This window comes from Schistocerca serialis, chromosome 4 (genome assembly GCF_023864345.2).
Source record: "Schistocerca serialis cubense isolate TAMUIC-IGC-003099 chromosome 4, iqSchSeri2.2, whole genome shotgun sequence".
NCBI lineage: Eukaryota > Metazoa > Arthropoda > Insecta > Orthoptera > Acrididae > Schistocerca > Schistocerca serialis.
The window spans coordinates 681144602-681168910 of record NC_064641.1 but is presented as its reverse complement, the minus strand read 5'-3'; the positions used below and the strand labels follow the sequence as shown (position 1 = coordinate 681168910).

The following is a 24309-nucleotide window of genomic DNA, read 5'->3' as shown; positions in this document are numbered from 1 at the left end:
CACTTACGCAGCGGCTCTCGCCACGTCTACAGTTTCATCCAGTCCGTCGCCCGGTCCCACTGAGGAAGACGTGCGCAAACAACGCTCGCCACGTAGGCGCAAACGCCGTCGTCGTTCACCCACGGGCTCTCAAAGCGTCGCCATCCGCGAGGACGACGACGACACCCAGCCAGCCGACATTTCCACACAGAGGTCGGCGGACAACTTTCAAGATGAACAAGACGTTTCGCAGGACGGGATACCATGGAGGTCGCCACGCACAATGTAACGATCGGTGCGCCGGTTGAGACGCCTGTCTCCCCGCCGACAACTCCAGATCTCTCTCACCACGACGCAATTCCCATGGACATTGGACAGACCCACGGCACAGGAGCATGGGCCGACGACATTGAGGAAGGTACCCCCCCTCCTCCGGATGAGTTCCCTCCGCCGGACGAGACTGCCTGTTAACATCAAAAGCGAGGCATTGTAGCTGATGGGACGGGACTTCCTGTCGGTGCCCTCCTCTTACTTCCCTTGGTGATGGTAGATGCGCGTCCACCACCACTGAAACAAACATACCGGTTTGCCACACTGAACATCAACATGATCGGCACTGCGCCCAAGCTGCAACTCCTATGTGACATGCTTCGGGCCTCTGACGTCGACGTCGCCCTTCTTCAGGAAGTACGCGTTGCCACACTACCACCAGTCTACGGCTACGACTCATACACGTCCACATGTGATCAATCAGGGAGTGGAGTGGCTTTCTACATACGCGAAGGAATCCCACCCACGGACACAACAATCCTTCCCTGTGGAAGAGGCATGGCTGTTACCATCTTCGACACGCGCGTCATCAATATCTACGCTCCGTCTGGCTCCACGAACCGTCGGCAGCGGTCCACTTTCTTCGGACATGACGTGGCGCCCCTGTTTTCTGGACGCTATGATCGCCTTATCATGGGAGGCGATTTCAACTGTGTCCTCCATCCGCAGGACCAAGTGCCTGGTTATTCGCCATGCCCGGCGCTGCTCACCTTAATCGAAGATTTTCGTCTAGTGGACGTTTGGGAGAAAATTCATGGCAATACCCCCGGTTTTACGCATTATACAGCACATTCTGCGAGCAGACTGGACCGGTTTTATGTCTCTGCTCACCTCGGCAATGAAGTCGCCCAAGCTGAACGATGGCCCCTTGCATTTTCGGACCATTGCGCCGTCATTTGCTGCCTGGCTCTGCCACCTCAGTCAGTGTGGCGCAGCAGAGGTTACTGGAAGCTTAATACCTTCCTCCTTAATGATCCACACTGCCGACAATGTATTGCCACTACATGGGCGTCTTGCGAAAGACGCCTTCCGCAGTACACATCCACGTTCCATTGGTGGCTCAAATGTGCCAAACCTGCGATCAGAAAGGCCTTCATACAATGTGGCAAGGAAGCCGCAGCATGGCATCGAGACACCACAAATTTTCACTACGCCGTCCTCCGTGAGCTCGATGCGCTCCCTCCATCACCTGACACCCACAGGGAACGACAACGTACTAAAGCTCGTCTCCTCTCTCTTCAACGTGCACGACTGCATGGTGTCGTGGTGCGTTCCCGACGACAAGACCTCCTCCGCGACGAAACCCCATCCACAATCCATGCCGCATCCGACCATAGTCGTTGACGTCGGATTTTCGTCCCCAACATCACGACCTCCGATGGTGTTCACCACACAACACAGGCGGCGGTCGTGTCCGCCTTTGCTGAACATTATCGCCAATTTTATGATGATGAACCGATGGCGACGCCCATTCCTGATGATCTCCGTCCTTCCCCTGATCGGACCCTCACCGTAGCGGAGTCAACGTCCATGATGTCTGCAATCACCGCAGAAGAGGTGGTAGATGCGATCAACAAAGGGGCCAAGAACAAATCACCCGGACCAGATGGTCTCCCAGTGGAGTTTTACCGGGCGTTCACCACGTTAATGCTTCCTCGCTGGACGGAAATGATTCAGGAACTTTTTACTCCGTCCTTCCCAATTCCACCTGAATTCGTCACTGGCATTCTTCTACCTGTGCCTAAACCGAAGGGAGGGTCTCATGTCTCTGCATATCGCCCCCTTACACTACTGAATGCAGACTATAAAATCTATGCACGCCTCTTAGCAGCGCGCATACGCACCGTCTTACCTACGGTCCTTTCACCTGAGCAGACTGCACGTGGTTGTGGGGCCACCTTACAAACAGCCCTAGGAAAATGCCGTGACCTCATTGCACTGGCGTCGGTTTGTCGCCTTCGTGCAGCACTGGTGTCCGTCGATTTCACGAGTGCCTTTGATCGCGTTCGACACCCATTCCTCCTCATGGTGGCGACACGTATGGGGTTCCCATTGCTTTTTGTCGATGCCATTCGCCGGTTACTCCTTCCCGCGGTCTCGATGGTACAAGTCAATGGGAGGCTTGTAGGACCGATTCCTATACGCCGCTCTGTGCGTCAAGGATGCCCTATGTCTACTTTACTATATATGCCATTGCACTTGAGCCCCTCATCACTGGACTTACCTCTAGACTGCAGGGCCTCACTTTGCGTGACCACACCTTTCACTGTAGGGCTTATGCGGACGATCTCCTCTTTCTCACCTGCTCCTCCACGGAACTCAATGACGCCATCCAATGGATCCACCAGTATGGACGTCTTTCTGGTAGCATTCTTAATGTCCGTAAATCGACTATGATGCACATTGGGCGCGGCCTCCCGCCTATGGTGCCGACCCCACTCCCAGTTAGTGCCACCCTTCGTTACTTGGGTATCGAATTTACGAGCTCCACACACCGCACAGTGGCCCTGGCTTACCGGCGGCTTTTGCAGTCGATTCGGCACCATGTCCGCGGTCAAGTGCACCGTAACTTGAACCAACTCCAACGTGTGTCCTATGTCAACATCTATGTCGCCCCTAAACTGGTACACGTCGCCCAGATCCTCCCAATGCCGTTACTCCTTGGCCGCCACATCCAATCAGCCTTTGGATATTTCGTGTCAGCAGGGGCACTTTTCAAAGTCCGCTACAACACTCTAACACTGCCTCCTGCAAAAGGTGGCCTCGGACTCATCAACGTGCGGGCACGCTCTTCTGCACTCTTTGTCCACACTCTGTTGCGGCACTGGCAGGGGCCGGTCCTGTCTCTTAGATATCCTCCGACCAGCTTCTCTCGATCCACCGATCAATGTGGCACCTATTTCTCCATTATTGTACTACGTCGCCAATTGTTTCATAGACCTCAGCTACGTTCGGGCCGATCTTCCAGTCACCCGTCCTCCCCGTACAAAAGATTATTATCGTTTGTTTATGCTGTCCAGCCCTTGCGACCCCATGGTGCTACAGCATCCTGACATTAACTGGCGCACGGTTTGGGGGTGTGTGCATGCACCCTTTTTACCGTCGTCTGTGTCTGCACTCTGGTATGTTTTAGTCTATGGAAAATTCCCGACTAATAGTCGACTTTATCGCATAGGACTGGCCACCTCCCCACTCTGCCCTGACTGTCAGCTCGAAGACACCGACGAGCACCGTCTTACGTGCCCCCTGAAACAAAACGTATGGCTCCTCATCCAACGAATCGTGGGCTTTTACCTCCGTACCCCGCCAACGACGGTAACCCCGGATTTCCTGTTGTTGCCCCAGACATTTCACTACCCTCTTGCTAAGCACCATACCCTAATCTGGTTTCGAGGACAGGCTTTAGAATATCTCTTTCGGAGTGGTCCGCATACAGTCCTTGACTTCTGGTACAAAGTTGTGACCGCGCATAGCACCCTCACCCGAAAACCGTCTTACCGACAAACTTTTGCCGGTTATCTCCGCAGCGTCTTCCTTGACCCCCCTCAAAGTTGGCGTGTACCATGCCTACCTGTCACATGATGCAACACCCTTATCCACGTTCTCATGCATCGACCAAAAACAAACACAATTTTTTTTTTAAACAAAGGAAGAAGACAGAATATGTTATATTTTGTTGTATTTAATGTTTTTCTTTTTTAATATTTTTTTTGTTTTAACTAACAGTCATTTGTATATTTTTAAATGGTACCTTGAAGAACTCTTGCATAGTGAATATATATGTACTTTTAGTTTGTTCAATACAAATTTTTAAACAAAAACAAAAAAAAAAAAAGGAAAACAGGATATGTTCTAATTTGTTGTATTTCATGTTATTCTAATAATTTGTTTACCTAACACTCATTTGCATATGTTTAACTGGTACCTTGAAGAACTTTTGCTTTGTGTGTATATATATATATATGTACTCTCCGTTTGTTCAAAAAAAAAAAAAAAAAAAAGATAGCTGAGCGGTCAGCGCGGCGGTATGTAACGACGAGGGGCCCGGGTTCGATTCCCGGCTAGGTCGGAGATTTTTATCAACTCAGGGACTGTGTGTTGTGTTGTCCTCATTATCATTTCATCATCATCAGTGGAAGGCAACAGGAAACCACCACTGGAATCACTTCCCTAGACGCTCGTGCGGTGGACCTCTCTGACGAGGCTTCCCCCATGACAAGACCTGCCGTAAGCCAGAACATAAAGTTAAGGAAGTTATGCATTGTTGCAAAAAGAAATTTTGAGTGAGTTGTAAATCTGTATAACGGTGTAATAATTCTTTTCTGCAGTGAGTGTATGTGTGTATGTATGTTCCACATCTCCTCTCAAACCACTGGACCAAATTCAACGAAACTTGGTACGCATACCACTTACTGCATGGAAAGAATCGCTGAGGTGGTAAGAACCACATACTTATAATAGGAGCGGGGGTGAGAGTGAAAAAGTAGTGTAGCTCACAATGTGCGAATTCGCATAGTTCATTCATCCCATATTTGAGAATGAGTGCACTTAGTGACATCCAACAAAATTTACAGATAATTTCAAGCCTTTAAGAAACTTATCATCGTTGACACCACCATAGATTGATGAAAGGAAAAAAATTATCGCTAACTACATTTTTGCAGTTCATACAGCAAAACTGCCGCATTGTGCGTCACATTTAAACTTGCAAGTTCTCTGCTACTAAATCTACACTGACAAGCCAAAACATTATGATCTCCGACCATCGCGAAGTATGAATCCGCTTGGTGACGTTGCGGAATGTGACAAGGTAAGGAAAGTATGTTAGTGGATCAAAGGTGGATGGGGAATCATTCTAGCGACGACACGGGCCGTAAATTGGGAAATCTGCTGACATAAATTTGACAAAGGCGATATTATTATTATCCAGAGCCTATGAGCGAGTATCTCGAAAACGGCCTTGCTATGGAATGTTCATGTGCTACTGTTGTGGGTACCTGTGGAAAGTGGTAGAACGACAGTGATGCAATCAGTGGGCGATAAGTGGTTAGAAGTTCACGACTCTTCGCAGAACGTGTGATTTGGAGGCTTGCCTTCTGTGTAAAGCAGTGTAAGTGGACATCTGTGGCATCTCTGTCCGAAATGGCACAATGCTGGTGCACGTACAATTGTTTCGGAGCACACCGTTCGTCGTTCAGTGTTGAGCGCAGGGCTCCTCAGCAGACGACCGCTACGTATTCACATGTTACCCCAACGACATCGTCGATTATGACTGCAGTGGCCACAGGATCGTCGAGATTGGACCTTGGATCAATTGAAACGTGTCGCCTCGTTGGTAGGTCGAGGGCCGTCTCCAAAAACTCTGTCATACACTCAAACGGAGGTTCGAAATTTGCATCGGGCCAAGAACGCATGCTGCCGGCAGCAGCATTATGCTATCGGAGACATTCTGGTGGTCTTGCGTGTGACCTGTAGTAGTAATCAAAGACACGCTAACGTCTATGGACCACCTGCACCCGTTCGTGCTTGATCACTTCCCCGCCGGCGATGTCATCTTCCTCTAGGATAATTTTCAGTGTCTCAAAGTCAGAACCGTTTCGTTCGAGGAGTACAGGGTGTATACCACACGGGACAACCAGGAGATCCGGGAGAAACCCGGGAATTTTTTCATCTGGGAGAAAACCGGGAAAAAACCCGGGAATTTTTTTGAATTCCGGGAATTTTTCGTTTAGTTTTCAGTTAAATTTTTGTGATTTTCCCTGGTAAGAATCGATACTCTAACAAAGGCTATTACTGTATCCCGCTACTGCAGAATAATACTGCAACAATAAAACGTGAACGAGGAAGAAAAACGAAAATAAAACATAAATTACAAAGGAAATATGTCATATACAACAACAAAACACAGTGCTCATACAAGCGTTTGCCAACAGCAAAATGTGTCAAAGGTTTTAGGAAAGCTATGCAGTGCTTCATAACAACAAATTGCCTCCGATGAGCGTGACATCACAACTGTTTACGTTAGATTCCTTTCGGCAGTTACGAGCGGGCTCATGCGCAGTTGAATGGCGTATGAGTAGTCTTTCTCCCGTTTCTGGCTACAGAAATGTGGCTGCTGCTGTGTAAGCAGTCGCAGTAAGCAGCTAGATGCAACCGGGGAATATTGTGCTGCAGCGCCCAAGCTGCCAGATTCACGCATGCACAGCGGACCCGGATCTGTGAGGAGGGGGGGGGGGCACCAAATTCATATTCTTGAGGAGTAAAAACGTAGTTTCACAAAGCGCCTAGCATCCAGCGCACGTTGGTCTATCGATTACTCATATGATTTTGATGCGCATCCCTGTTGGTTTTTGAACACACTCTGAAGTTGGGGTGTATGTGCTGTTCTTAGCGTAACTTAGATTAAGTAGTGCGTAAGCCTAGGGACTGAAGACACCAGCAGTTTGGTCCCATTGTTAAAAAAAATTCCTAAGTTGATTTTGGAATGCGTGCATAGTGAACGTGATGTCTCTGTCAGGGGAATCCTCGTCGCATCTAGAAGTAAACTTTCGTGCAGGCAAAAGGGGACCGTGCTATACAAGCTGAGCGGAGTAAAGCCGAACGAGTGAACGCCAATCGCTGTCTGGTTATTTGGTTGTTTGGGTCTTCAAATGGTTCAAATGGCTCTGAGCACTATGGGACTTAACATCTTTGGTCATCAGTCCCCTAGAACTTAGAACTACTTAAACCTAACTAACCTAAGAACATCACACACATCTATGCCCGAGGCAGGATTCGAACCTGCGACCGTAGCAGTCGCGCGGTTCCGGACTGAGCGCCTAGAACCGCTAGGCCACCGCGGCCGGTGTTTGGGTCTGATAATGATCAGCGGTGTTATAATTACTAGGGAAATCCATAGATTCAGACTACCAGAGTGGAAATAAACGACTAACAGGAATAGCAGGTAAGAAAGATTACGTATTATCTTCTCGGTGTATCCAGGAAAATGAAATTTTGTCAGAAAATGTTTGGCCAGATCGCTACACTAGTAAGGGCCAGTTGTACAGTCCCCGTCTAGCACCCCCTTAAGTTCTATTCTGGAAGTAGCGCGGAAAATGGTTTGTATGAACATAACAACGCCTAACCGGAGAATAATCAGGGATAACTAATCCGGTGATTGCGGTAGGGTTAGTGAAGTTAACCGGCGAATGAGTTTTGACAAAGGCAGGAATAGTTACGGAATTGGTCATGACGAGATTGTTTGTTAGAACGAGGAAGGAGAAGAAACAGGGACATCACACAAATTAGGGACGTATATGACGATTCCATATTTGTATTAAAATCTCGTACTACTATTTTTCGATCTCATGCTCGAAAAACTGGAGCGTATGAATGAAATGTGAAACTATTTTCTTAAATGAAGCTATTTTCTTGTAGTAAGCCTAATAGGCATTTTATGTTGGTCTTCGTGAATTATATTCTGTCGTGTTATAAAAATGACCATTTGTGCCAAGTCTCGTTTATTTGGCGTGTGCTACAATTTCTGCAGTGTTAGAAAGGCCTATTTTGTTTTATTTAGCAGATAGTAACAAAATAGACGTAATCAGACCGAGAAATCACACCAGTCTTGGGTACTACTTGTATTAACAGCTTACGCAGTATTAGACAACGATATTTCGATTTTTCATGTAGCAAAACGTTTGACGAACTGTGATGAGGTAATAGATTCTTTCGCAGAAAGCACGCCGTGTAAAGCTGTAGCAAGATTAGAGAGAAAACAATGCTAGCAGCTAAAGATTGAAGAAAAGTGTGCTGCATTGCTTGTCTGTTGTCTTTACTTGTTTTATGTATCATATATTTAATTTTATGTCCCCAGAAACAGAAAGTTATCAGCTAACAGGCAATAAAGAGTGCAAATTTTGTAAAGAGTTCTTGTTCTCCCGATTACAAATACTTGCGAGAGGGTTTTTTTAAAAAAAAAAAAAAAGAAATAGGGGCAGGATGTTAAACCGGGCGACTGGGAGCAGGAGGGACACCACAGGACATAATTTCCACTGTCCTGAATATAGTTTGATGGCATCCAGTGCAGAATATACACGTTTCAATCCCACGGAGCGAAATACAGTGACGCGCAATAGAAGAATGCTGAGTGAAGAGGGGTGGCACTGCACTCTGGCACACTTAAGACCAGATAACATGTCTTACATTTCTCGAACATATATGTTTTATGTATCAGACTCTTCAGAAAGATGTGCGCTACAAAATGAACACATATTTGAAAATTCGATTTTTTAATTTTTGACGTCGTATCTCAAACGCTCTAGGGGAGGGGGGGGGGGGGGGGAGGGCGGGATTTCCACTTTTCTGACAGCCATGCATTAATCGCCTTGTAGAACAATGAAGTTATTTTTGTCGATTTGCTAAAGAAATTTGGCTTTTATTAATCGTTTACGTTGAGGCAGTAAACGTGTTTGAAACAAAGTGTTCAGCTCCACTCTATTGACTAATTTCAACTGCTCGGTGCATTTCAAGTGCACGTTTTCATCTTCTAGCACGTATGGCATTATACCATAATAAAGAATCGAAAATGTGTTAATACAGTACTGGTACTCCAAGAAAATTTACATCCCGAAACCCACTCTCAAAAGCTTAATGTCAGGTCGAGGTCTACTTCATTACGAATCTGGACATACGAATGTGCACTTAAGTATGCGCTTTAAATGTGCCATTTTAGCAGGGTTCACGAAATTCTGATGCTCTTGGAGTATCCTCTGATGTCTTTCTTCTTTTGTGACATAATGTAAGATCTTTTAATGTTTTACGTGTGCGAACATACGGGCTTCCTGAGTCATAGCAGCTGCCAAAGCGCGGTGGCGCCTGTTATCTGGCACTCTCTGACGACTACTGAAATGAACCTATTTCTAACAGGTCGCGAGAAAATATTGCGAATGGTGGTTTGAAAAGCGTTACTCTCACAGTAAATTCCCTTTTACGCAAGTTGAACTATGTGCGAGAATGTACGATGAATTTCTTAAATCACAGAGCGTTTGATGACGAGCCATTTAGTAGTATTTCGAGCCCAGATCAGACATTCATGTCGTCATTATGAGCAAATTGATGTAGTGCTACGGGAAGCTCTCTCTCCTCTGCAGTAGCTAATTTATTTGTGGAAAACTTTGAGGACAAGTCACTGGACTCAGCTAAAAATTTTACTGGCCCATTTGTGTGGTATACCTTAAAGTTTAACACGTGCAAAAAATATCAACATTATATATGAAAGCTTAGCTTCTCTTGCAGCTTATTAATCTTAGAGACCAGTATTATATGTGAAAGCTTTGCTTTTCTTGTAGCAACACTATGTACATTAATTTAAAACATTAACTTTTCCTGTTTGTGTATCCGCGCTACGGAAGTGATGTTGCTATTAGCTGAGTACATCACGTGTCCTGTGGCCTGAATATCCACTGTCATCGGCTGGCGGTATCACGTGACACGAGCTATGACTGGCTTACAAAAGCGCATCGCAATCTCGATTACAGTGGTTCGGAAAGTAACATGCGGGGTTTGGTGGAATTCGAATTTATACTTTCGTAATACGAAAATATGCAGCGTACATGCTACTGCACATCAAAAATGTTTCCAAAAAGAGTTTTCTTCCCTGGGTTTAGTTTTCTAAACTGCCGGGAAAATCTATGCCCATGTATAAAAACATGACCATTCAAAGGATTGATAAGTTTTACAGTTCCGAGGGCAAATATACAGTCACTTAATAACACGGAAAAAGTGTTTTCATCTGGGAGAAAGTGTATTTTTAACCGGGAATCCGGGAAAAATCCGGGAGTTTTTTTTCCTTGTCCGTGTATACACCATGACTAAGACAGTGTACTTACGTTGACGTTTTCGCCACCAAATTCGCTTGATGTGAATCCAAAGGAACCCGTACGGGTAACTATCAAGCGCCATCACCGGGTACACGAATTCCCGCCCTCTGTTTAGGGAAGTTACATGACTTGTGCGTGAACATCTGGTGCGGCATACCTCCACAAACCTACCAACAAATTGTCGAATCCATGATACTCAGAATCAGTGACGTATTGCGTTCCATCGATAGACCAAGAAGTTATGAAGCAGGTTGTCTTAATGCTTTGGCTCATCAGTGCATTGGCAACAAATTTTGCAAACAGTATCCACATATGCCACTGAATGTACTTATAAAATTATATTACTCTAAAACACATAGTTCTGGAGATATGAAGTCGCAAGCACTGACATTCGAGAAAAACTATCGCATCATGCATGACGATTTAATTTATTACCACTTTAGTAGCGACAGTATTCACCATGCATTTTGCGGATAGTACTCATTTATATTCCTAAATGTACCTAGAAAATTATATCATTATACGATTCATCATTCAGGAGATATGACTTCATAAACAGTGAACTGTGTGAAAAACTGGGGCCTCGTGCTTGACGTTTAAATTTATTATTTCTCTGCTACTATTTCTATACCTAACAAATTTCATAGACGGTGTTCGCATGTGTTGCTGAATGTATCTACAAAAGTACGTCACTGGACGACACAGAATTCAGAATAGGCAACATCATAAACGCTGAGATTTATGAAAAAATTCCACATCCTGCAGGATTCTCTAATTTATTGCTTCTTTACTAATAACTTTATTCACTCACATTTTGCGGACAGTATTCCCCTACATCACTAAACGTACCTGCAAAAATGTATCGTTGTGCGACACATAGTTCAGGAGATATGACGTCATACACACTCCATTACACATGAAGTTTTAATTTATTATTTCTTCACTACCAATTCTATTCGCTAAGCATCTCGTAGACAGTATCCACGTACACCACTCGATGTTTCTGCGAAATTACATCGTTGTAGAACACATAATTCGGGATACACGAATTCATAGAGATTGATCTACTAAAAATAAAACTGCAGAGCCAAATTAGCTACAGATGCAGGTGAAATATGTGTACAGATATATATGTGACGTGTTTATGCTCTGCAAAGCATTTCGTAAATAGTATTCACGTACAACACTGGAAGTTTTTGCGAAATTGTATCGTTATAGATACCATAATTCAGGATACACGAGCCAAGTTAGCTACAGATACAGGTGAAATACGTTCACAAATATATATGTGACGTGTGTATACTCTGCAAAGCGGCAGGTAAAAATCTCCTCCTGAGTCCCTGGATCGATTTCTCCTATACTTGGTGAAAATGTTACTCACTATCTGGAGAAAAGTGCAGTGGCGGTAAGAAGCAGTAGACTCTCGTTGGTGTGGGGCTGATGACATGGAGAGAGGAAGGAAAGGAAGAGATTGTCACGCAGAGAGGGGAAAGAAAGACATGGACACAGATAGGGGAGGAGGAGGTGGACATACTGATGGGGAGAGGGAAATGGACAGAGAAAGAGAAGCGAAGGAGATGGCAGAGAGAGAGGGGAAGAGGAGACAGTCTGAGAGATGGGAGAGGGTGGAGGACAAGATGGACAGAGAGAGTAGGAGGAGGAAATAAACAGAATAAGGGAAGAGGAGGTGGAGAGAGAGAGGGAGAGAGAGAGAGAGGGAGTGTGTGTGTGTGTGTGTGTGTGTGTGTATGTGTGTGTGTGTGTGTGTGAGAGAGAGAGAGAGAGAGAGAGAGAGAGAGAGAGAGAGAGAGTGAGAAAGAAAGAGAGAGAGAGAGAGGGAGAGAGAGGAGTAGATGGACAAAGAAAGGAAGAGGAGGAGATGAACGGAGAGAGGGAGAAGAGGGAAGAAGAGGAATGGGGGAGAGATAAAAGGGCAGGAGGGATGGACTCAGAGGGAGGAGGAGGAGGAGATGGGTAGAGGGATAGGAACACACGGACAGAGAGGGGAGGAGAAGTGGGATAGAGATAATGGGGAGAAGCAGATGGACAGAGCGAGAGACGGATGTAACAGGGGAAGAAGGAGATGAGTAGAGTGTGGGGGTCGAGGAATGGACTGTGAGAGAGGAGTAGGAGATGGACATAAATGAGAGCGGAGGAAGTGGACAAAGGTAGGGGAAGGAGGAAATGAACTAACAGAATTGGAATAGAGATACACTCGGGCAACGCTGGTTATTCAGCTAGTAAATTCAGCGTGTACGATGATTGCCACAATGAATTCTCTAAAAAGAGACTACAAATATGATTTCTAAGAAATTCGGAGGAAGCTGTTGACGATCTTAAAAGTACTTAGAAAATTACTAGAATTTACCGTCGGTGATTGGTTAAAATACACTTACAGATCGTTTGACGTTCGTGTTCAGATAAGCATATCAGAAAGTATATTCACACACACGTATTTTTATTAGTCTACTGACCACAATGGGCTTCAATTTAGACTTTTTACTGTTTTTTCGTCTTGAAAATACCATCTGTCTCTATTGTACTAATTTTTTACAGAGTTTATAATCACTATTAATTTTCGCGGGAAACGTTGGCAGTTGAGACCTCGAGCGAATACTGCACGGCTTATTTACAAGAGCAATCTACAGCTGCCGTAAGGCGTTTGTTCTTCCACTCCAAGTAACAAATCAGTTTATTTAAGGAGACGGGTGTTTACAAATTATCTTCAGATTGCTCGAAAATAGGTATAATACTTTTAACTGAATATTATGTTACTGCAATAGCAATAATTTTTCCCTGCCACTCCATCTGGCGAGAATAATCACAGTGGGCAGATAGCCTTCTTTTGTCGATTATGTAGACAGTCACTAATTTTATTAACATGTGGTCTGAATATTTTAATAAATTCCGAATAACTCTTGCGTCTTAAGTAAATATTTTAAATTTAAAAAGAGATCAAAGATTGACAAATTCTGCGTGACATGTTAAAATAGAAGTACTGAAAAAGAGAACACAAAAAAAATCTCACGCTCTCACGGCCTTATTCCAAACACCCTCTCCACACACGCAGTTGGATCTTCTTGCGCTGTACGTTGTCCTACATTAGTCACATAATTCAATTTATTTCATAGGGTTTTTTTTATCAAATAAATGGTTAAAATGGCTCTGAGCACTATGGGACTTAACTTCTGAGGTAATCAGTCCCCTAGAACTTAGAACTACTTAAACCTAACTAACCTGAGGACATCGCACACACCCATGCCCGAGGCAGGATTCGAACCTGCGACCGTAGCGGTCGCGCGGTTCCAGACTGTAGCGCCTTGAACCACACGGCCGGCGGTTTTTTTATCCTAATAGGTCTTACATCCCTATTAGTTAACTGATTACAACAACGAATGTCTGTAAGTTATTTCATAGTGACTAAATCAGCCTCATGAGTGTAATTATCAGTAGTAATTTCCGATGCATTGCATGAGAAGCGTATTATATGAGAATTTTAGAGAGTATAACTCTTTGTGCAAATTTCCATACAACACTTTGAGGCATAAGTGATTTAGTACTAAACATAGGAATATTTTACAATTTCATTTATCGCGCAATATAACGCACAAGAATATTGTAACTAACGCCATCTTCATTTCTCTGAATTAATAGAATTACTATGCGAACTAGCGATTTTGCAGCTATCATATCTTAGATACAGTGTGGAAGGTAGCGTTTGATTTAAACGCCGATCTTGAATAAGTGAGGACATTAGCTCGCGGTAGAACAGACGACTATCAACGAACGCATCGTAGCATTGTGTATATCTTTGACATTTCGATTCGTAGTTCCGTGACAAATGAAGGGGGTCAGCAAATGTTTGTAATTTTTCAAGAACTGCCCAGAATTGTGCAAGAGGAAAAGTTTTTAAATCATTTGCCCCAGCGCACTTGAGGAGGAGGTTTTAAAACAGTGTTTGGCCAAACTGATGATGCCATCGACGAAGCTTCACTAATACTACAGAATAATCTGTTTTAAAGCACCCTGTATCTCATGCTTCTCGTTTCTTTTATCTTTAACAACGAATGCCTTGGTGAAAGTGGGGAGAGTAAAAGAATTATCGTCATTTTAGACTACAAAACGACTAACGGTTAATTGTAAACTGAAGATTAAAAAAGAGCTATAATCGTACCTTGGTGACTTGCTGGGATACCAGTTCTACACCAGCAGAACATAACGTAAGTATGAGACAACTTTTAACAAGCTGGTCTTTCATTCAGTTTATTTGTCTTTGTTGACGAATGTCTTTTCCTACGTTGAGCCTAATACAATTACTGTGTGCAGTAGTACACGACGCAGCAATAGCCTGCAGTTTAGAAAGAATCTTTTAGCGCACTGTTTTCGGCGTTAAGAAGAAATAACAACTTCCACAGTCATTCGATATGTACATCTCATTGTATAGTCTGCTCCATTGTGACGAAGTACAGCTACAATGCTAGCATGCAGCTGTGCTATAAGAAATGTATCTCTCCTTCACGGCATTTGTAATAACCAGTAGTCTGAGATATACAAACGAAGTTGCCCCTGAACTAATTCATAAGCGACTCTTTAGGTAACAAACAGTTCCCGGTAGCTGGAAACTAGACAAGGATCAGCATTACGCTCCTTGAGATAGCGATTGTATTATTTCAAAGTTTGTTACTAACTCCTAAACCTATATTCCAGCAATTTGTGCATATGAGAAGGAGCGAGTTCAAATCGAGACCTTACGTTAAAATGTGGGTTTCCCAGCATCGGTAACATTCTCATAAGTACTTTTTCAGGTTGGATGAAGACGAGATCATATCATAAACCTGACGAATCACAATAGGTTCACGTGATAGTAACTTGTTTTAGATGTACCCATATTCTGCATAATTTGTATTACTTGCGAATGTTGCAGTGAATTCACTTCATGCGGGGTAAAGATAAAACTGCATTATTAGCCATTGTGTTTCACCAATGAAGCAGAGAACATACGACAAACGACGTAAACAACAGGACGACTCTGACATAGTAGCATCGGCGATACACTGCTTCTATTACGAGAATTTACTGCAATGGGAAAAAATAATCCGTATTACAGCTATTATGGCCAAAGACATGTTTTAAGAACACATTTCTCGGAAAGGAAACGAATCATGTATCCTAAAAACAAGTTCAACAATTGTAAAGGCAGACAGTACGAATTAAAATGCTATTTACCGTAAATAAATGGAACATAGTAGCTTAAAAGTGGCCTGTTTTGCGACTAAGGCGTTACTTTATGACAAAGTGCACTTGAGCATTTTATTGTTAAATTCTGCAACCCGGTTTACAATTCAACAGATAGCTCTGCGGTAGCGTGTTCTGGCATAGTGATATCATTAATGATGGAAGTTACAAGCGCGTGCATTACATCTAAGACGATCACAGAGCTATTTTGTTTGTAGAGGGATAAACGTGTTTGTGATTTTGTTGGAAACGTTATTCCACTTCCTAGAACTCTGAATAGCTGACTGACAATGCATGTCGATATAAAGAAGTTATATATACTGACTATTCACCGAGCGAGGTGGCGCAGTGGTTAGACACTGGACTCGCATTCGGAAGGACGACGGTTCAATCCCGCGTCCGGCCATCCTGATTTAGGTTTTCCGTGATTTCCATAAATCACTCCAGGCAAATGCCGGGATGGTTCCTCTGAAAGGGCACGGCCGATTTCCTTCCCCATCCTTCCCTATTCCGATGAGACCGATGACCACGCTGTCTGGTCTCCTTCCCCAAACCAACCAACCAACCATACCGACTATTCAGTGAAAGAGTTAAATTTTACTATCATTTTCATCAGCCATTGGAAAGAGGAAAACAGTTATTTCGATAGATTAAAGCGGTAGGAAACAACTCTCTTTAATTAAAACAGGAACATTCGTGGGCGGTTTATTAAAAAAAAGACGTTGTTTGGTTTCCATTATTATTATTATTTCTAAATATAGCATACATTTGCTAGGAATATTGTATTAAATATGTTATTATTTTGTTTCCTCGCATACTACTAAAATTGCAAGTAATTGTGCATCAGTTTGATGTACTTACCTTTCTTAGAGAACATTGTGTTAAATGTACTTGTTGTGATCTGGTTTACTTTCTCATACGCTTCCACTGAACAGATACGTTAATAAGTGTGTGACAGGTTTATTTAATTACCTTCCTTAATTCAAGCCAGTTGCTTTCTTAGTTCTTATTTTGTTGCAATAATTTTTTTGGATTTTAGGAAGGCCTGAAAAATAAATCTCACCAAACTGTCGAACTTTGTAACACATATTTTTCTCCATATCGGTGAAACAAAACTACTAAAACTGGACAAAGTTGTAAATGACAAACTACCCGATGGCTTCTTCCTCGGGTTCTTTGGCTAAAGTTTGTCTGATGATATTCCTGACGTTTTGCTAGCAGGAGTGGCTGGCATTGTCAAAGCTTCACCCTCCATTGCTGGTGGTAGACTGGAGTCGAGCTCTCGGCCGCAGACTGTATGTACCTAGCGCGCCAATGTCCAAGGGCTTTTCTGTGATAAATTCCGTTGAGGTTTCCTCTTGCTACTTGCAACGGGTCCAGGATTCGTTCACCTTGAGGCTTTCTTCTTGAAGCTGTTGTCATGTTTGTGTATTTCTATAGTTTCTCTGAACAAGCGGGTGCAATAGCTCATACAGCTCTACAGTCAGGGCCGCCCGTAGTGGCCGAGCGGTTCTAGGCGCTACAGTCTAGAGCCGCGCGACCGCTGCGGTCGCAGGTTCGAATCCTGCCTCGGGCATGGATCTGTGGGATTTCCTTAGGTTAGTTAGGTTTTAGTAGTTCTAATTTCTACGGGACTGATGACCTCAGAAGTTAAGTCCCATAGTGCTCAGAGCCATTTGAACCATCTACAGTCAGAACTTCCGTGACGGCGAATTTTACAGTGTGGTCGGCATCACACAGCGCGTGCTCTGCCACGCCCTATTTCTCCACCTGCCCCAACCCGCAATGCCGCTTATTTTCAGTGATCCTGGTGTTGATTGATCGTCCAGTCAAAAAAATGGTTCAAATGGCTCTGAGCACTATGGGACTTAACATCTATGGTCATCAGTCCCCTAGAACTTAGAACTACTTAAACCTAACTAGCCTAAGGACATCACACAACACCCAGTCATCACGGGGCAGAGAAAATCCCTGACCCCGCCGGGAATCGAACCCGGGAACCCGGGGGCGGGAAGCGAGAAACGCTACCGCACGACCACGAGCTGCGGACTCGTCCAGTCATTCCAACATAAACTTTTCCTCTTGTGCATGGTATTCCCGACATTGCAAGTGGGTCCCTTTCTTCCCTTGCTGATCTGATACACCCTTTGATCTTCTTTGTCGATTTATAAATAGTCTTTACGCCGTGTTTGAGCAATATACGGCCGATTTTATCCGTAACGCTGGGAAGTATGGCGGTAAGGCCGTGCCCGACATTTCTTTTCCAATGTGTCGCTTCGCCGGTTGTTTGACTCTGTTACACGTCTTATATGACTGGGGGAGTGCCCATTGCACCTCATAACGCTTTCCAGGTGTTGCACCTCGCGTCTGACGCGCTGCGGCTCACATATTCGTCTTCCTCGCGTTATGAGCGTATTAATCATACTGATTACTGGCTCATGTGTTGATTTCACAGTATGAACAGGTATCGGCCCGTGTGTGTCTGGTTGCGGTACACGCTGTGTCCCAGGTTTTCACTATCCCTTGCGACCAGCACATCTAAAAAGGGTAGCTGTTTGTCCTTTTCTACTTCCATGGTAAATTTTATGTTGGCATGAAGGCTGTTCAAGTGTCTGTGAGCTGCTACTCACCATGGCTCTACGCAACGAAGGTGTTATCGACTTATCTGTACCGCACCTTAGGTTTAAAGGTACCAACTCCAGTGCCTGTACTTCGAAATGTTCCCTGATGAAGTTGGTCTCCAACTGGACTAAGAGGATTACCCATGGCGACGCCTTCCAGCTGTTCGTAGAAGTTGCCATTCGATGTGAAATAGCTCGTGGTGAAACTTGCGTGGAAGAGCTTGATGATGTCTTGCAGGAAAATGGAACCGATGGTCTCCAGAAATAATAATGGGATATTTTGATAAGCGAAAGAAACAGTCAATACGGTTTTTAAAACAAGTAATCGTCCCCATAAACCACGTTGCAAGTTTCGTGCATGAATAGAAACGACTGTATGATGCCACCAGCGTAATACGAAACACTTCGTCAGTGATTATCATAACAATTTAAATGCCGAGTAAAACATTCATAGACGATTGTAAATATACAAATGTCCTATCGATCCTCAAAAGAACTGCCAACATCAACTGCGAACCATGATTACTTATTGCTTGACATATAAATCTCGAAGCTCTCTTGAGCAACGTGCAAGAAAAACGAGAACCTTATGAGCATATTCTCCTACCTAAGATAAAAAAAAACTACATCTAAAAACATTTCGGAGGAGCAGGGTTCAAATCTGTTCCCCGCTATCAATATTTGTGTTTTAGTGGTTTCTCTAAATCGATAAGGATGAATACTGGGATGATTCCTTTGAAACAGAGACTGCCGATTTCCTCTCGTAGCTCGCCTTGAGTCTGCAATTCTCTTCATATGCTAGCCGTGTTCACTCTTGCGTTCTCAAGATCTTTTATTTTTCTGTAATCTTTTCCGTGGCGTTTTGTTTAGGAGTATGTTTTTTATGATGTTTCTGAAATGTTCTCAAATTTTTGCGGAATTATGTTAAATAGGAGAGGGGAGACTCCATTTTCTTGGCGAACACCCATATGGATTTGAAACGCTTCTGAAGTTTCTCTCGTTAATTTGAATTTCGAGATAGTACCTGTTAACGTCTGTTGGATAACTGTCCTTGTATTCCTCTTGCCACCGTTGATCTTCGAATATCGAAATCCTTGTCGATTTCTGAAATGAAATGTTCCATGTCATTAGCTCCAACCATTATTCGGCGTTCAAAGTCAGTTAATTTCCATCGTGCGGCCATAACCACGTCGGAGACGTTTTCACATGAGTAGAAATGACAGCTCCGACAATTCCCGGCTCTTTTATAACGCTATCTCATAACTTTTGTCGCCACGCGGGATTAGCCGAGCGGTCTTGGGGCTGCAGTCATGGGTTGTGCGGCTGGTCCCGGCAGAAGTTCGAGTCCTCCCTTGGGCATGGGTGTGTGTGTTTGTCCTTAGGATAATTTAGGTCATGTAGTGTGTAAGCTTAGGGACTGATGACCTTAGCAGTTAAGTCCCATAAGATTTCACACACATTCGAACATTTTTTGAACATAACTTTTGTCACCTCGGTGTGTATATTTACCAGACATCAGATACAGGACCCTATAGATGATAGCGTAATAGGTAAGCAATGAATAACGGAAGTTTTTTGAACTGTTGTTGACATCAGGGCTACGGTCGCAGGTTCGAATCCTGCCTCGGGCATGGATGTGTGTGATGTTCTTAGGTTAGTTAGGTTTAAGTAGTTCTAAGTGCAGGGGACTGATGACCTCTGATGTTAAGTCCCATAGAGCTTAGAGCCATTTGAAACATTTTTTGTCAATCTGTATAAACAATATCCCATTCACATTACAGCTTCACAAACTTCTGGATATCTGCAAGTTAACTACTTGCTTAGAGTTCATCATAAATTATTAAACATAAGGTAACCATAAAAGTTTTATCTTGCGTACATAACCAGTGTGTTGTACATAACTTTCACACACATTGTGGTGTAAATGTTTTTACTGGTTAATGTCAATATATAGTTGTCAATGAGATTAAAGAACACATTCCAAAAAGAAAAAAAGGCAACTGTTTTGACCAGTCTTATAGTGATAGCACAAAATTATTTTTGAGATCAAATAGATGCTTTCCATGGGCCACAATGTTCCGAGTCCTGCAGGAAGGGAAAGGTTAAGAGGAAAAAAAAAATTAGTTGCAGACGAGAGATTTTGGTGAATTGTGTAGCGTTTTCACACATACGTTGTCAATATTTCAATGAAAATGTAAAACCTTGCGAGATCTTAATTTTTTATTATTTTTTCTTATTCTCGACGTATATCGATAAGTTACTGTTCTACGGCCGTAACACAACTACTTTAAGAACGGAAAACCTGAGAAAACACTGGAATTAAAAAGAAAAGAAAACTGACTCAGACTTTCTGCTCTCAGTTCATTGAAGAACAACTATTGCATAGTCCATTTGTTAAGAAGTCATCATAGCATCTTATGGCCTGTTATTTGTTAAGTGTAACTTTCTTCTTTGTACCATCAGATTTGATTTTTAAGGAGTGTGTAATATCTGTTTCAGACAGTGAAAAAAAGGAGTTAATCACTGTGGCAGTCATGGACAAACCTTCTTTGATTAGGAGGAGGCTGCCTCAGCTGTTCGCCGCTCTATCGGGTATGTACGTACGTTGTGTTACCACTTTTTCAGGTTAACACTATAATTTGGTTGTGAAGCGGATACGCGAAAGTACTGTGCTATAATTTTCAGATACACTGCGGAAATATTAAGTCTATTTATTTCAAGTAAGGCATCACAAGTGATGACAACAAAGGTCGGATAAAGTAATCATGTGGTCAGTCTAATCGCATAATCATTTCTGTATGAGGTAATCAAACGTCCCTCTACGTAAGGCAGTCATGTGGCTAGTCCATTCGCAACGGAATCCCATCTTTATTGTTCTGATTACTGGGCATATTTTCTATGCATCTTGACGTTCTAGTATCTGGAACGATACCAAGCGACTGCAGCAGACCGTTTCCAATCAGATTTTTCTGTTAGGCCAGCTACAACAGAAAAGAAATGGTCTTAAGTAACACACTATGTGATCAAAAGTATCCGGAAACACCCAAAAACATACGTTTTTCATATTAGGTGCATTGTGCTGCCACCTACTGCCAGGTACTCCACATCAGCGACCTCAACAGTCATTAGACGTCGCGAGAGCAGAATGGGGTGCTCTGCGGAACTCACGGCCTTCGAACGTGGTCAGGTGATTGGGTGTCACTTGTGTCATACGTCTGTACGCGAGATTTCCACATTCGTGAGTATCCCTAGGTCCACTGTTCCCGATGTGATAGTCAAGGGGATAGGTGAAGGGACACGTACGGCACAAAAGCGTACAGGCCGACCTCGTCTGTTGACTGACAGAGACCGCCAGTAGTTGAATAGGGTCGCAATGTGTAATAGGCAGACATGTATCTAGACCATCACATAAGAATTCCAAACTGCATCAGGATCCACAGCAAGTACTATGACAGTTACGCGGGAGGTGATAAAACTTGGATTTCATGGTCGAGCGGCTGTGCATTAGCCAAACATCACGCTGGTAAATGCCAAACACGCCTCGCTTGGTGTAAGGAGCGTAAACATTGGACGACTGAAGAGTGGAAAAACGTTGTGTGGAGTGACGAATCATGGTACACAATGTCGCGATCCGATGGCAGGGTGTGGGTATGGCGAATGTCCGGTGGACGTCATGTGCCGGCGTGTGTAGTGTCAACAGCAAAATTCGGAGGCGGTGATGTTGTGGTGTGGTCCTATTTTTCATGGAGGGGGCTTGCACCCCTTGTTGTTTTGTTTGGGACTATCATAGCACAGGCCTACATTGATGTTTTAAGCACCTTCTTCCACTGTTGAAGAACAGTTCGGTGATGGCGGCTGTATCTTTCAACACGATCGACCTGATCATAATGCACGGCCTGTGGCGGAGTCGTTATACGACAATTGTATCCCTGAAATGGACTGACCTGCACGTAGTCCTGACCTGAATCCTACTGAACACCTTTGGGATGTTTTGGAACGCCGACTTCGTGCCAGGCCTCAGCGACTGACATCTATACCTCCCCTCAGTGCAGTACTCTGTGAAGAATGGGCTGTCATTCCCCAACAGCCGGCCAGGGTGGCCGAGCGGTTCTAGGCGCTACAGTCTGGAACCGCGAGACCGCTACGGTCGCAGGTTCGAATCCTGCCTCGGGCATGGATGTTTGTGATGTCCTTAGGTTAGTTAGGTTTAAGTAGTTCTAAGTTCTAGGGGACTGATGATCACAGAAGTTAAGTCCCATAGTGCTCAGAGCCATTTGAACCATTCCCCAACAAACCTTCCAGCACATGATTGAACGTATACCTGCGAGAGTGGAAGCTGTCATCAAGGCTAAGGGTGGGTCAACACAATACTGAATTTCGGCTTTACTGATGGACAGCGCCAAGAACTTGTAAGTCATTTCCAGCCACATGCCCGGATACTTTTGATCACATAGTGTATAAAATAATTAATTCAAAGTCGTCACAGAGGGATGATGTGACTGGTATACACTGAGCAGTCACATCAATGTGACCACCCGTCAAAAGCCCGAATAACCACCTTTTGCAGTGTCGATCGCTACGAGGAGTGCAGAAAGAGAGTCAATGAGGTTCTAAAAGTTACCGACATGGATGTGGGGCCATGCCAACGCCAGTGTTTTAGCCAGCTGCGCTAGGTTTCGCGGTTGAGGATCCATGGCACGAACAGCCCGATCGAAGTTGTCCACAGGTTCCCGACTGGGTAAGTGTCCGGAGAGTCTGATCGGCAAGAGAGTACTGTAAACTCATTATGCTGTTCTTCGAATCACGCACGTGCATTGCAAGCTGTATGACACTTTGCAGTGTTCTACTTGTAGATGCTATCTTGCTGAGGAAAAACAAATTGCATGTAGGGTTGGACATGGTCCCCAAGGACAGGTGCATACTTGTGTTGATCCATTGTGCCTTCCAGAACTACATCACCCAGAGAATGCTGCGAACAGAAAGGCTACCATTCGCCACTCAGTGGATGTCCATTTGCGGTATTGGCGTAAGTTCCGTCGCAAAGAACAGCAGTCAGCTTGGGTGCATGAACCACGTGCCTGCTACGGAGGTCCATGCACAGCAACGTTTGCGTAGTGGTCATTGAGGGGACACTGTGGGTAGCTCCTAGGTTCATCTGGGTGATGGGTTGCGCAACAGTTGCACGTCTATTCGCCCGTACAGATCTCCGCACCCGTCTGTAGTGGCAACTTCTGCCACAGAATGTATCAGGATGACCAAATGAGGCTGGAAGAGGTAGAGGGCACCGTATTAAGATTAGCTTGAGCCTTCTACGTGATTTATTGTTTCCAGCTACAGTGTCCCTCTTCCTCTCAGTCTGCGTCACTGGGCCCCACAATGCTGAGGAAGCGCCCCAGTGGCCCGTGCAATGCAATGCTGTGTCAAGCCAGCCTTGGCCAGCCATGGAATTCCACTGGCGTCAGGATGCGCTGGCTGCTGACTCAAGTGTCCCCATCCTTGTTGCCTCCGTGTCACTCTGAGGAGCCGCCGAGCAGCCCACTGACAGCTGCAAGATGGTCAGCACCATGTTCGCTCGCCAGTGTGGCTTAGGATGCGGCGACAACAAGCACCTGTGATCCGTGGCTGAATCTGCGACCCTCATCCCGGATGTCACTGGTGCATGTTGGAGCCCGGGAGACTGCCCTTGGTAGTGAGCCAAAGAGTGTCCCGCTGCAGGCTGGCTGCCTAGGGACCCCACGTCGGCCTCAGAGGGTCGAACCAACTACCCACCGTGGACTTGGACGCTTGCGTCCCATCTGTTGCTGCGTGTAGCTGGTGTTTTGACACGCCCCACTGTCCAGCAGAGCAGCCACACTTGAATGAATCTCGTTAGAAACCCACACCCACTTATATGTGGCTGTGCACCTCTGTTTTGCCATATGTGTCACTTCGCGTCACGTAATCATAACACGCTAGGTTGGCCAGTGGGTCCCTTCTGGCTGTGATTTGCGACATGCAAAATTTCTATGTATACGCTTTCAGCAATTTGACGGCTCTGTGGCCTCTATTCTACTGTTGGTATGCATAACTCACTGCGATTCAGCCTGCACCTGGCCGTAACTTGTGCTCAGAATACTGCACAAAACTAACTTTCCTTATCCTAAGCGATGGTGCCGCTACATTCCGTTCACTTCTGTCATCTGTGCCCTGTGGTGCACCACTGTTGTCATGCTCGGTATATTTTTACCACAGTGGCACATCAAAAGCTTACAGACTCAGCCGTTTGGGAAATGCTTTCACTCTCT

At 44.5% G+C, this 24309-nt stretch overlaps 1 protein-coding gene across 1 annotated transcript in view; it reads left to right on the top strand.

The window, feature by feature from the left end:
* Nucleotides 1–243: 243 nt before the first annotated feature.
* LOC126474684 (facilitated trehalose transporter Tret1-like) overlaps nucleotides 244–24309 on the top strand; it is an 81654-nt gene continuing 57588 nt past the window's right edge. The window contains exons 1-2 of the mRNA XM_050102163.1: nucleotides 244–397; nucleotides 20525–20617. Of these exons, the coding sequence (XP_049958120.1) occupies nucleotides 244–397; nucleotides 20525–20617 (247 nt within the window). The remainder of the gene's footprint in view (nucleotides 398–20524; nucleotides 20618–24309) is intronic.